General features: G+C 38.7%; 1 protein-coding gene across 5 annotated transcripts in view; it reads left to right on the top strand.

Annotated features, from left to right (window-relative positions):
• Window positions 1-14,150, top strand: part of lrp1bb (low density lipoprotein receptor-related protein 1Bb) — a 374,780-nt gene that overhangs the window by 333,481 nt on the left and 27,149 nt on the right. For 4 of the 5 annotated variants that reach the window (XM_072686149.1, XM_072686147.1, XM_072686148.1 and 1 more), the window contains 9 exons: window positions 3,885-4,017; window positions 4,713-4,819; window positions 5,224-5,356; window positions 5,661-5,783; window positions 10,138-10,260; window positions 10,606-10,746; window positions 11,078-11,212; window positions 12,477-12,596; window positions 13,782-14,023. In XM_072686149.1, coding sequence (XP_072542250.1) covers window positions 3,885-4,017; window positions 4,713-4,819; window positions 5,224-5,356; window positions 5,661-5,783; window positions 10,138-10,260; window positions 10,606-10,746; window positions 11,078-11,212; window positions 12,477-12,596; window positions 13,782-14,023 — 1,257 coding nt within the window. The remainder of the gene's footprint in view (window positions 1-3,884; window positions 4,018-4,712; window positions 4,820-5,223; window positions 5,357-5,660; window positions 5,784-10,137; window positions 10,261-10,605; window positions 10,747-11,077; window positions 11,213-12,476; window positions 12,597-13,781; window positions 14,024-14,150) is intronic. The other variant, XR_011980029.1, reaches the window with a different exon arrangement.

Genomic DNA, 14,150 nt, shown 5'->3' with positions numbered 1-14,150 from the left:
CTTTAGTTAGGTCACAGCTCTGCTATAAATCCCCCAAAGTCTTTTGGGGTAGTAATGGTGGTGATATTGATGGACTTGCTTATATCCTAATAAATGACATTGTTTGCATCAGTAGTTCTGCATGATGCAACTATATATTGCTTGACATGTAATAAGCCTTGGATTACAAAGGATATAAAAGAATGCTTGGAGCAAAAATGAAATTGGCTTTTAAGAGGCTTTTTAATGAGGCCGAGCTTGAATGCATAAATGGATTCTGGCTGTCTAGTGACCAGACCCCATCTGATAGAAGCACAAGCAGGGCTAATAACTGCAAACTTGTGTTTTTTTAACAGATTTGACAGGTCTGACACACCATCTGGCGCGATCTCGTGTCATAGAAACCTGGATGTTATTTTACCTTGTTTAAAATCTCTGGAGACCAACTCCATTGCCTCACCCGACTGTTTGCCTAACAGATGCTCCAAACACTGTAGGTATAGATGAAGCTGTATACACACTGCCAAGGTTTATTCCCACCGGTCTGAAAATGGTTAGGATACTGTTCTTTCATTTTTCAATGCATTTAGCGCCACACAGCCTTCGCTTCTGGACGACAAGGAAAAAAAAAACTGAAGGGAAAGCAACTCAGCACACCAATTATCACCTGGATGTTGGGCTGCCTAACTGGCAGGCTTCTGTTTGTCAGACTCCCTAGTGTGTTTGCAGCGCTGCAGTCGTCTGTGTGTGTGTGTGTGTGTGTGTGTGTGTGTGTGTGCATTGTGCTTGCACTTCGTCTTCACGGTCTACACTTCAGACTTCAGCCAGAAAACTGCACCCTGTCTCCTGCAGAACTTCGCTGATAGTCAAGAGCAATTGTTTACAAGCCTCTGTCAGACAAGAGCCATGGTTGTAGATTCCAAGATGAGGAAGCTTGGAAGTCCAGTAACTACTGGTGTGTGTTGGAGGGGAGGAGAGGGGAGGGGGGGGGTGCTGTAGTGCTTCAAATGCCTGTGGGAGATTGTTGCCAAAAAACGAACGAAAAGAAGAAAGAGAAAGACAATACGCTCTCACTCTTTTCTAACATCATGTGCTTGTTTCAGGCACAGGTGAATAAGGTCATTTTACAGTAATATACAGTACTGTACAGATATAACTTCATTAAACACTCCTTATCTTGGCAGGAGGGACTTATTTACTCATACAAAACTGTTGTTGGATTTACATCACTGAACACCATTAAAGTTTTTCAGAGCTTTCCTCATATGAGTCTATTATTACTTATAGTTCTCATTCAACACCTGGTTTGGCAAGTCAGTGCTTAATGATGGTGATGTAATTGAACACATCCACAGTCTGGCTGGGGGGGGTGTCCAGGAGAAATCTGGAACTGAGCTTTGTTCTTCTAACTAGCTCACAAGATCTCAACTAATTTCTTCAAAAGGAGACATTCTTCTTACTTTTTACTGTACTTTTATATTTACCTGCATCTGTTCCAATGTAATCTAGTGTATTTTATTTTGTTATATTTTTTGTTTTGTTGTTTTTTAAATAATGTGCTTAAGTGCCTTAAAGCTCTACACAGTGGTGCTCTCATTGAGTAGACTGGTAATTGCATTGTTTGTTTGTTTTTTGATCCTTCAAGTCCCGCAATTCCCTTCAAAATAGAGGTATGGAAGATTATATAAAATGAATGCAGGTATTCCAGCTGAGAAAAGCTAATTTCAGAATTGCATTGCCCAGTGAGATCTAAGAAAACATGCGTAACTTCTGGGAATGCTGTGATTAATACAGGAAAGTAGCCATAATTGGATTCGAGGTAGATTCTCCAGAAAACAAGCTGTTCAGTGGTACCTTACACGACACAAAGCTAAGCCTTTATTAAAATTGCTAACTTGTATACAAAAAAAAAAAACTTCAGACATGAGTGGATGAGAACTGACAACTCTCAACAGAAAAATCTTATTATTTCAGTGTGTTTTAACATAGTTGTCTTTATAGTTTAAGAAAATATTACAGATGCAGTTTGTTCAATAATCTGAAAAATGATTACATAAAATGTGTGTCACTTGATCAAGCATGTGCATTAAGGATAATTCAGAAAATTAGTGGAGATATTTAATAATGACTTTCAATTAGCTGAAATTTGAGCAGCTGGAGTTTTTGCATGGAATTTTCTGTACTTCAAAAACCAAGGATAAATTAAGCGCTATTGTTTCAAAACCGTGTTACTGGGAGCCTTCTTGTGGCAGCCAGTGGCTGCAGGTGTAGTGGGCTAGATTGGGGGACAGGTCTTGAACACATGCAGAAAGAATATTTGCCAATGAAAAACGTATTTCAAAATATTCCAGCTCCCAGGACCAGAATTACACATGTAAGAAAGCAGTGCACAAAATGTGCTTTGGCAATATGTAGTTGATCCCCAAATTATATTTCTTGCCCCAAGGGAAAATGCAGCACAATTAGTAGGTGGTCCTTTGCACAGTTTGCATGAAGCTACAACTTTGTTAAATTGAATGCTAATTTACTTTACAAGTACATTCATCTGACACTCAACATGTATCAGCTCTGTCATTACTAAGACTCTGTTGTCTTGTTTTTGCAGTGTTAGGGTTTTATAATTCAGCCTTTATATGTGTTTTATGCTTTCTGAATAGGATTTGGGGGGGAGGGATTACTCAGTGTTTATGTTCATTCAGGAACATTGAGGCACTAAGGGAGGAAGGGCTTCTCAAATATAAATTATACATTATTTTGGGTTCAAAATGTGGTTAATGAGGCTTAATTAACATGGACGTTCACATCCTCCATAACATCAGATGTCCGTTCATTCTTTTGTAAAAGGTCTTTAGTCTCATGCTCTACGGTTTTTTAAAGTTGTGCTCAGACGTTTACATGCACTCATCATCGACATGAATGTCATTGCATTATTGCCTCCTTCTTTATTTCTGGGGCACAACAACTTGAAAAAAAAGGTTTGATTAATTGACTAATTGATTATTAATCAACACATTATATGCAAATGACTCCAAAAATATACACATACACTCAATTACATTATTAATTTAGTAGTTCTTAAGGTTTCAGAAATGTATTTTATTTACCAAGATCAAAGCCTTATAACTTACTGTTAGTGATGATGATTGACTACAGCTGGTAGCTTCTCTGTGCTGACATAAAAGAGTTTGTTTAACAGTGCTCATTGGATTGACCAACAAACACAGAGCTCGTTGCAGATCTGAGAAGGATGATCTCTAGATTTAAAGTTGGGAATGTCTCTTGAAGCCATTTCTAAACAACTACAGAGTCCAAGATCATCAGTCCTTACAATTGTACAGAAGTACAAATAAATGGGAGGTGTTGCCATTACGTCAAGGTCTGGGTGAAAACCAGACTGTCACACTGAGTGAAGGGGAAATTGATTCAGATGGTCTGGAACAACCCAAGAACCACCCAGGCACAGGCCTACTGGAAGTCCCAATACAATTAAACTGTTGGAATCCTGACCTCGAAAATATGTAGACTGTACTTAAAAGTAGAATCTGTGCCAGAAAACCTAATAAATTAATAAACTCTCAGTTCTGCCGAGAAGATTGGGCAAATATCCCACCAGAATTCTGCCAGAACCTTGTTGATGGCAACCAAAAGTATCTGACTAATGTGCAATTAAAAAATCTGCCTTAATTCTTGTTCTTCTTGTTGTAGTTTTTTTCTCTATTAAAGATGTACGTTATACAGCCAGGTTAAAGAAATCCTTGAAAGTCCAATATTTCCATGACATTCTCATCCATTACGAGTGTGTGTAAACCTCTGATCACAGCTATACATGTGGGCTTTGCTGTCGCAAACATCTAATCATAATAATGTGAAGCTTCATTTATCAAGCTCCCTTGTGCATTTTGCAGAAGGACTGTGAGGCCCGCTGTGCAGAGGACCAGTTCCAGTGCCATAACAACCTCTGCATCTCTGTCAAATGGTTGTGTGATGGCCAAGAAGACTGTAAGACTGGAGAGGATGAAAGGAACTGCCTTGGAACTGGTACATCTCAAAAATCCTTAACCACTCATTTAAACATGTTTATTTTTTTATTATATATATATATATATATATATATATATATATATATATATAGAGAGAGAGAGAGAGAGAGAGAGTATAGTAGCATTGTTCATATTCTGAGCAATATGGGTTGAGTGACCTATATGGGTTTTAAAAGGTGACATTTTCCATACTGGTTAGCTATAATTGGATTCTGATTCTCTAAAAGTACCGTGGAAGTGTTTCAAGCCATGGTATCATTTTTACGTCTTACACTCTTGAAAATAGAGGTGCATAAGTGGATCTTTGAATGATGCCACAGAAGAACCACTTTTGTAATATATATGTATGAGTGTGAAGAACCTTTTAAGGGTCTGAAGAACCATCACTTGATGTACTGGCTATTTACCAATTTTAAGGTTCTTCACATTTCACACAAGCATGTTTTTTATGGAACTAAGAGTGGTTCTTCTATGGCATAATTCAAAGAACCCTTAGAAGCACCTTTTTTTTTAAGAGTGTAGATCCAGCTTTCCTACCTTATTTACCCAGAAAAGGAATGGAACTGCAGGCAGCGCCCTGCTTCATCTTCAGTGTGTAATCTGTTTTGTAGCTGCCGAGGCCAAAGTCCATTCTGTTCATTGTATGTGTGTGTGTGTGTGTGTGATTGTGTGTGTATATGCCTTGTTTTGCAGTGCTACCCTCCTGTTCTATAAATGAGTATGTGTGTGCCAGCGGAGGCTGTGTATCGGCTAGCCTGAGGTGTGATGGACATGACAACTGTCTGGACAGCTCTGATGAGGTATGTCCTCCTGCAAGGCCTTTGCACAAAGCCAGCAGATACTGTGACTCACACCAAACACAAAGTACACAAAACTACACCTGGCACAACATACCAGTGTGAAAATACAGGTTATCTACTCCAGGAAGGAGCTGTGAGCTGCTCTGTGTAGACTGCGTAAGGAATGCGGTTTCGTAGCCAGATGGTGAGGTATTGCTTATTCAATAGAAACAGAGAAGAAAGCACAAATAACATTATGTGCTTAAATTTTTTAAATCATTTAGATCAGGACGATGTGCGGCTCACTGTTTCCATGGAAACGCTGCACTCTTTTCCCTGCCTTTTCCACAGTAAGGTGAACTCCGCCCATGGAGAGTGTGTGTGTGTGTGATTATCTGAGTCTGTCTTTTCTGGGCTCTCACCAGATGGACTGTGTGAAGGAGTGCAGAGAGGACGAGTTCCTCTGTAGGAACCACGCCCACTGCATCCCCAAACGGTGGCGCTGCGATGATGTGTTTGACTGCGTGGATCACAGCGATGAGGAGAACTGTGACCATGGTACACATTTCCATATTTTTAGATGTTGACCCTAATTAATAGTAGCCTACTTAATGAGTTGACCTCTACTCGCTGTGTAATGTCATAAAAAAAGTCTGAATACAATCAAGTGCTTTTGAAGTAGAACCCTAGCCTGATGATCATTTGGGCTAGATTGAGGTTTTGATTTCAACCAGAATTTCGTATTCCTGCTTTATTCCTAAAGTGCTCATTCACATTCTAATGAGTGTGCTTCCAGTTTAATCTGATCCAGTGTTCCCCTGAAGTGTGTGATAGCAAAACACGATGATTGTTTTCATTATAGGAGCTTTTTTCTGCCGCCCCGATGAGTTCATTTGCAACAATACCCTCTGCAAGCTGCACTCCTGGGTGTGTGATGGCGAGGATGACTGCGGAGATAACTCAGATGAAGATGCAGAGATGTGTGGTAAGACTCTATGCTGATTTTTTGTGGGGCCATAATTGCAGTTCATTTTTGTAGAGATTGGATGCTTTTTGTTTGGATCCTGCTCAGTGGCACAACATGCACTTCCAAAATCTGTGTGAAATGCGGCCCTCTAATGACATTTATGACATGGTTTGATCCTCTGTTTACTGTGTGTGTGTGTGTGTGTGTGTGTGTGTGTGTCTGTTAATTCCATTGGTGGACACAAGTATACAAACCCTGTACTTGTAAAAATACATATTTATATTTATATTTATATTAAGTACAAAAATGCTGGCTTAGATTTAGTATTATTATGATACATTACATCACAGTATGTCACATTATGCTTTTCTGAGCCTTCTGTGGATATCTTATATTTCTTAAACACTGTCCATATATATATACACGTCATTGCAAAGAGCAGAATTCATGCTATTCAACTTCATATATCACATTGTTGTTTTTGATATATGTGCCACCATTATTTTTAAATGACCATTCCTATATGTGTGTGGCTGTAGACAAAGAAAGCAGGGTTTAACACATGAATACACTATCCTAATTATTAAAAAAATGGCCTTAACCAGGCACAGTTTAGATTTTCATTAGATTTCCATTCTTGCATGCTTGTAAAAAGCAGTTCACTACACAGCTTTTTCACAGTGGAAAGAAAAAAGCAAAACACACAGCCCCTACCAGAAACCGACAACACAGCATTAGATCCAGCTGACATTTCTCTGACACAAAGTTCCTGCTACAGTTAGCTTTCTAGTTTCTACACTGGAGCAACAGGTCAAACAAATTGGCAAACTGACCCTGCGCTAAGCCCTGTCATTGTAGGGAGAAAAAAACTGCGGTGTTTTCAGTGGCAAAGAAAGAATATTTACCCAGTATTTACCCAGTAGTAATCTTTGGAGCCATGCAAAGATAAAAATAGGTTGTAGTAGATAAAAAGGACTAGACAAAAAGTGGTCTGCAGTATCTGCAAAAATGCATTTCAAGGATACGTACTGCTGAAAGCCAAATGCTGAAAGACATACAATCCATCAAATACAGCCAGGAAAAGGGTCATGAAAGAGCACCAATGTTGAAAGAGCACCAATGCTGCAGGAATGGTGAATGTATGGTCAGCTTCAGAATTGTTAGCAACTTTCAACAAAAATCAATATATTATATAAACTACTAATGCAATAAGTGATACTTAGGGCTCAAACTAATAGGTAAGCTACATTATTTTACATTGTTTTCGTAATTAAGAATATACTTAATAGCATAATAAAAAAACAAGTATTAAAGTATTAATATTTGGACGTTTAGTGTGGTGAGAATAAGAGCACTGAGCTACTTTCTCTAATGTGTCTCTAAACAGTCTGGAAATGCCTGTGGAAGGTTTCTGTATCCCTGATATTCTTTAGTAATTATTCTTTGGTTTTGGACTGACCTCTTTAATACGCACAATGGAGGTGGCACCTGGCAGAAAATTGTAAAATCTGAAATTCCCAAGATCTCATTAAACCGCATAGATCTAAAACTGTGATTTGTAATTTCTCCTTTGCCCATTACTATCCTGTGCCTCTTGATACTTGGAGGCACTATGTTCAGACATCCTGGCAATGATTTTCTAGTTGTGCCTGATGGTTATTTTAACTACTATATTTTTTATAACCACTTCCTAATCTGTACAGGTCCACGTCTGTTTAATGAGGTGACAGTTCTATGGTTTTACCCATGTTGATGGATGGGCCAAAGGATTTTTTAAAAGGGTTTATGTCTTAGGGATTCAAGATATTGACTTAGACAACAATTTTAATGAAAATAGTTTAGGGGTGCCAATAGTTTTCCTTATATGTTCTCGAAAGAATGCACTACAAAAATAACTCTTAAAGGACTTATTTTATCAGGTAAATTTTTTGAGGAACATTCTGAGGAACATTTCAATTATTGTATGTTTTGTTTCTGCTAGGTTTCTTATTAGGGATGCTAATAATTCTGGTGCAGACTGTATGTATGTATCTTGGGGTCTTGGGGATATTTCAATATTCAAGACAAGGCACACATTCACAGCTAAAAGTAGTTACATGTAAGTAAATGTAGTTTCTTCAGGGGTGCTAATAAGTCTGGTGCAGACTGTAACACACATTCACAACTAAATGTAGTTAATAAATGTAGACACACATCTAAATGTACATGCACCAGTTCCATGCTGTTTCTTCAGGCTAAACTGGCAATCCACATTCTCCTCTACTCTTGTGTTTTTCATTTAGGAAATGTGTTTGACCCTATTTCTCTCTATTTTGGCTTTGTGATTTAAAGCCAAATACAATGTGTCTGTAATAACTGGGTCCTGTTAAACTTGCTAAGCTGTGATTAGACAAACAGTAATTGTAGAAATACTTTGGATGCCTTATTTTTCTTAGAGTGTAGAATGAAAAGCGGCCATAAAGTAGGACATCTGTTTTAGAGTGTGCCTATGTGCACCGCAGTAAAAAGGAACAAGCATGTGCATTACAGATATTCAGAAGACAAACTGGGGCTTTAGCAGCTTGATTTCAGTAACACAAACATTTGTTTGATCAGAGAAAGCATGTGCTTGCTTTTCCACACAACTAAAATATTTTCCCTGTATGTTTCACTAGTCATCTACAGGCCCTTTGTGCTGGTGGGGGTGGACTGTTAATCTACAAAGAACTTGCATGCAAATCAACACTTCTTATGTAACTAATGACCAGCATAAATATGAACCCTGTTTACGCTTGTTCTGTTGGTAGGTGAGGTACACTTCAAGACTGTATGTTATCTTTTTGACATATGTTGATATTTTGGAAAAATATTGCATAATTTTGACATTGTCAATAATTTAAGAAAACAACTAGAAAAGTGCATTTCCAAGAACAATGTAAAATGATTGCACAGCTTGAATGGTTCCCATGTCCAGGCAGTTGCTAAGCGATATGGTTACTAGGATGGAACTTTTAAAGTGGTTGCTATGTTTTTAATATGTGGTTGTTTGGTTTTGCTAGGTGGTTGCTATGGTATTGCTAAGAGGTTTCTGTGATGGTACTAAGTGGTTGCTATTGTGTTGCTAGGTGGTTTCTTTCTAGATAGTTGATATTGTTCCCCAGGTGGTTGTTGTGGTGTTGCTAGGTGGTTGCTTTGGCTTTGCTAGGTGGTTGATATGGTTTTGCTAGATTGTTCAGATGCTATCCCTAGATCGTTGATATGTTATCCAATGTGGTTGCTATGGTGTTGCTAGGTGGTTACTATTGTGTTACTAGATGGATGCTTTCTAGCTGGTTGATATGGTACCCCAGATAGTTGTAGTGGTGTTACTAAGCAGTTGCTATTGTGTTACTGGGTGGTTGCTGTGGTGTTGCTAAGTGGTTAGTATGATGTTGCTAGGTGGTTGCTTTGGCTTTGCTAGGACATTGATATGTTGTTGCTAAGTGGTTAGTATGGTTGCTAGGTGGGTACATTGGCTTTGCTAGGAGGTTGATATGGTGTGGCTAGGTGTTTGCTGTGTTTTTCCTAGGTGGTTGCTATGTTGTTGCTAAGCGGTTAGTATGGTTGCTAGGTGGTTGCATTGGCTTTGCTAGAAGGTTGATATGGTGTGGCTAGGTGGTTGATGTGATGGTACTAAGTGATTGCTATTGTTTTGCTAGGTGGATGCTTTCTAGGTAGTTGATATTGTACCCCAGGTGGTTGCTGTTGTGTTTCTAGGTGGTTGCTATGGTGTTGCTAGGTTGTTGCTTTGGCTTTGGTAGGAGATTGATATGGTGTTGCTAGATCATTGATATGGTATCCCAGGTGGTTGCTATGGTGTTACTAAGTGGTTGCCATTGTGTTGCTACGTGGTTGCTTTGTTTTTGCTTGGTGGTTTACAATCCCAAATCACACAGTCTGGGGTTTAGGCAGTTTTTTTTTACTAGTGTAGTTCACCCTTCTTCACTTTTCGTACACACTAAGGTTTTCTAATTGGTAATTACATGCTAAGCAATGCGAACCGAGTGAGTCAAGAAGTTTAAGGTTCATTTTGGTTTCCAAACTAAGAATAATTAGACAGGGCAGGTGCTCAATGTGTTTAAAAAAATCTTTGTTTTTCTGTCTCTGCACACAAACAGTTGCAGCCATGTTAGTATCAAAAATAAGAAGAGCTTAATTAAGAGGCGCTGACGGCCAGTATTTTACACGTTCTATTAAAGTCTATTGTCAGTTTTAAATAATAGTAAATCTGCCCCCATCTTACATATAGAGAAGTATAGAAAACAGCCACTTATCCATTTATAAAGTTAATTTCAGTGCACTATTTCTTTAAGGTCTGGTAATAAGACCGCCTGTTGTTCAATTCTTTCCTCAGCCAAGCTTCCTTGCCCTCCCACAAGGCCACATCGCTGCAGAAATGACAGAGTGTGTCTGCGGCTCGATCAAATCTGTAACAATGTGGACGACTGCGGAGACAACTCGGATGAAGAGGAATGTGGTGAGCGAATTAAATTGCAGAAGAAAAAGCCCTGCTACTGTCAGAGTGCTGAACAGCTTCTGAAACCGTGTATGGAGATGGGTTTGAAATTCAGTTAGCCTCAGTGTGGGATACAGGTAGTCTTTCTACCCAGTTGGTTATTGTGTGTGTTCTTCTTTTTCTACTTTATTAATGCCGTGCTTCGGGGGGGAGAGAGGAAAAAAAACAGTTTTGTCTTGCCTTGAAAATCCTGCCAGACGTGTTCATTTTTCACCCACTCAAGTGTTGTAGTGTTCTGTGGACTGTACAGAAAGGCCATCCTCTGCTTATGCTGTGAAACTGAAATCTGAACATGGCCCAATCCAGGCGCTGTGTCCGCCAGGCCAAAGCCATGCGGGAAGAGCGAGTTCACCTGCAGTAACAGACGCTGCATACCTGCTTACCTGCAGTGTGACCTGTTCGATGATTGTGGGGACGGAGGATCAGATGAGCACGACTGCAAGGCCCGTAAGTATCTCCGCCCATGTCTTGGGCTCGTCTGGAATGACTTTTAATTTAGCTTCCGCAAAGACCCTGCAAGGAAACGAGTCTCCATGAGTCCATAAACGCTCGTACCCTGTGCGAATGTGCTGCTGGTCAGTAATGCAGGCTTTTGCAAAGTATCTGAAGATCACTTGTGCTTTAAATATCTTCAAGGCGCAATAAATATTTGATTTCCATTCATATGTGTTCTTTGCTGCCCACCAGCAGGCATCAAAACCTGAATTCTCACATGCTGCTGAAGGATGGCGGGTTACATTCATAACGGATGACATTTCAAATCGCTCTTTCATTTCAGCTTCAAATGGAGACGTATGTGGAAAAAGGATGAATCCATGTGGGGAGGATGCCGTGTGCAATCAGACAAATGCCAATGTAATCTGTCACTGCAAATCTGGATTTCAAAGGAATCTCAAGACTAAACAGTGTGAAGGTACAATAAAACTATGCCTGCTAATATGAATTATAAGATTTAATTAATATTGACAGCCAAGTCAAGTTTTATGTGTTACAGCTATATACATATATATATATATATATATATATATATATATATATATATATATATATATATATATATATCGTCACCCCTATGACCTGGGGGTCGCGAGTTCGAATCCTGACCATGCCACTTTGCCATCAGCAGGCAGAGTATGAGAGAGCACAATTGGCTGTGCTCTCTCCAGGTGGGTAGATGGCGCTCCCGACCTTAATCACTCTTATAGCAGTGTCGGCGTATTGGACGGAGCACCATCATTCCAGAGACCACAGTTTCACTGCTCCACAGCCTAATATTGAGGAGACCTCCTCAATTGTGCCACCATGATATTTCTGACCATTTGAGGCAAGAGCAACCTCTGAAAGTGTCCTGTGGTATCTGACACCAAGACGTTAGAAGCAGATCCTTTAAGCCTCCATGAATTGCTTTAATAAGCCTTATGTCAAATGACCTTGTTGCTGGTTAACTGGTTGTCCTTTCTTGGACCACTTTTAGTAGGTAGCAGGTATTATTTGGGTGGTGGGTCATTCTCCCCACTGCAGTAACACTAAATGACCTGGTGGTGGTGTGTCATATATATATATATATATATATATATATATATATATATATATACGTATTGGATTATTATTATTATTATTATTATTAATTATTATTAATTACTATAGCACCATTGTAGTAGTAGTAACGTTTTATTGACATATTTCGGCAAACTCCAAACTACTGAAAAGGACCTAAAGAGTTCTGTTGAGTTTTTGAATAGCATTATATGTACGTATTATATGACATTAGGTAGCAGAACCATATCTACTTGACCTGACTTATGCCTGTTGCACTACACATACAGCAGTAGAATCGATGCAGGAAAGTGCTTGTATCATATAAAACTTACTGTGAATCTGGATCAATGTAATGACCCGTCAGTAGCCGGCGTCTCCTCCTGTATTTGTACAGAGTTCCAGAATGTTACCAGCTTGAGGATTGTATTTCAATGAAGTGTGTGATGGTGATGAAAAAGACACTGACACTATGAACTGTAGGCCCTCAGCTATGAATGCAGTATTTTCTTTCACACAGTGCACAAAGAGATACACCGTGGTGGAGTTGTAGGTTAAGATTTGAATGTGAAAGGCAGACAAGAAGCAGGAAAGTAACATTCAACAATAAGACTGACATCTGCCTTTCTCTTCTTTTTCAGAAATGAATGAGTGCCTTTATTTTGGCACTTGCTCTCACTATTGCACGAATATCAAAGGATCATACAAATGCACATGTGACAAAAATTATAAGGACATCAATGGCATCTGTGTAGCTAAAGGTAAGGACCTATGTTTTCCATTGATATCAGTTTAAGCTCGATCCATGCATTATTATAGTTCTCATAATTCACTGGCTAAAATGCTCTTATCAGAAAACAAAGGATAAAATCCTTCAGACAGTCTTTGAATGCATTAGTTTAACGTAGAGGACCAAGGCATTACTATTTGGTGTGCTGCCAAGCTTTTGAGGCCACTCAAATGATGAACTTAGAAGGATACGTTCAGTATTTTTAACCTAATCACTTTTCATCATATCAATTACATGGTGTTTTTTTGTTTGGTTTTTGGCCATGGCACTTATTGCAGTGTCTGGGGCTGTACCAAATAGTTTACCGCAACAGGGAGTCCTTTTAGGGTCACCTTGGCAAGATTCCCTGAATGATCAAAGTCAAAGAGTTCCCTGATACATTCTGAAGCCGCAAAGTTTCAGTTCTGAAACGTGCCTTATGATATTAATGCTTCAGAAGAAGTTGTTGAAGAATTTATTATTTCATATATTCGCCATCTTAAAGCCAAGTATCAGTAAACAAAGAAGACTTGAAATGGGCATACTGGAGATTTGTAAGACTTCATTTGTGCCACTCTCCTATTATAGCTTCCATTGTACCTTTGCAAGACTCTATTGTACTATCCAGTTGTACAGACCCAGTCATTAAGTGCCTGGTACAAAAGAACCAATGCTGTAATGAAGAATAAAAGTTCATCAAAAATAATGAACCTATCCTTCAAGGGTTTTTTGAATTGCATTTTAGATGCGAGGACAATTGAGTATTAAAAAAAAACAACATTTAGATTCAACTATTAAAGAAAGACACTGTGATAAGCTTATTCATCTCACCATTATTTAGAAAAACTTTATTCATGTCTTTCCACCCTCAGAAGATTTGTATTGTATTTGAATCTTTTTTGATAATGCTGTTCTTAATTTAAATAGTAATTAATATGTTGTGAACATTCATTTATTGTAGTTTAACAGAAATGTGATGTTTTTAGCATAGCATTGCTTGTATAGTTCCATAGTATACAGTATTTATTTAAGTGTTTTATGCTGTTTTAGGCTTTTGTGTGTATTGATGTCTTAGCATAATTGATGTGCATCTGTAATTGTCAAAATGTTGTCTTAAACCCTAAATGGAATTTAGCCACCTCTCATTTTTTTTGCATATTAATAACTCAACGGGCAGGACCAGAAGATCGAGTGCTCTACATAGCTAATGACACTGAAATCCGAAGTTTTGTGTATCCATTTAACCAGAGCCATGGACACAAAGTACTCACTCGCATCGAGGAAAATGCCCGCATCATCGGGATGGATGCTCTATTGCACCAACAAAAGTTTATCTGGGCTACCCAGTTTAATCCGGGTGGACTTTTTTACAAAGAAATCCTAGACAGGAGTCAAACTAAAACAAATGTTGGAATCATAGTAAGTATTGCTGACTGTGGGACGCATGTCATCAAGTGTCTTCAGGAAAAAAAAAGTCTGTTGTTAACGAAGCATTTTGTATGTCTTTATGTTGCTACTCTGTAGTGTTATTTCTGCATACACTTAT

The sequence above is a fragment of the Salminus brasiliensis genome, chromosome 8 (genome assembly GCF_030463535.1).
Source record: "Salminus brasiliensis chromosome 8, fSalBra1.hap2, whole genome shotgun sequence".
In the NCBI taxonomy this organism is placed as follows: Eukaryota; Metazoa; Chordata; class Actinopteri; order Characiformes; family Bryconidae; genus Salminus; species Salminus brasiliensis.
This window is presented reverse-complemented; position numbering and strand designations above follow the sequence as displayed.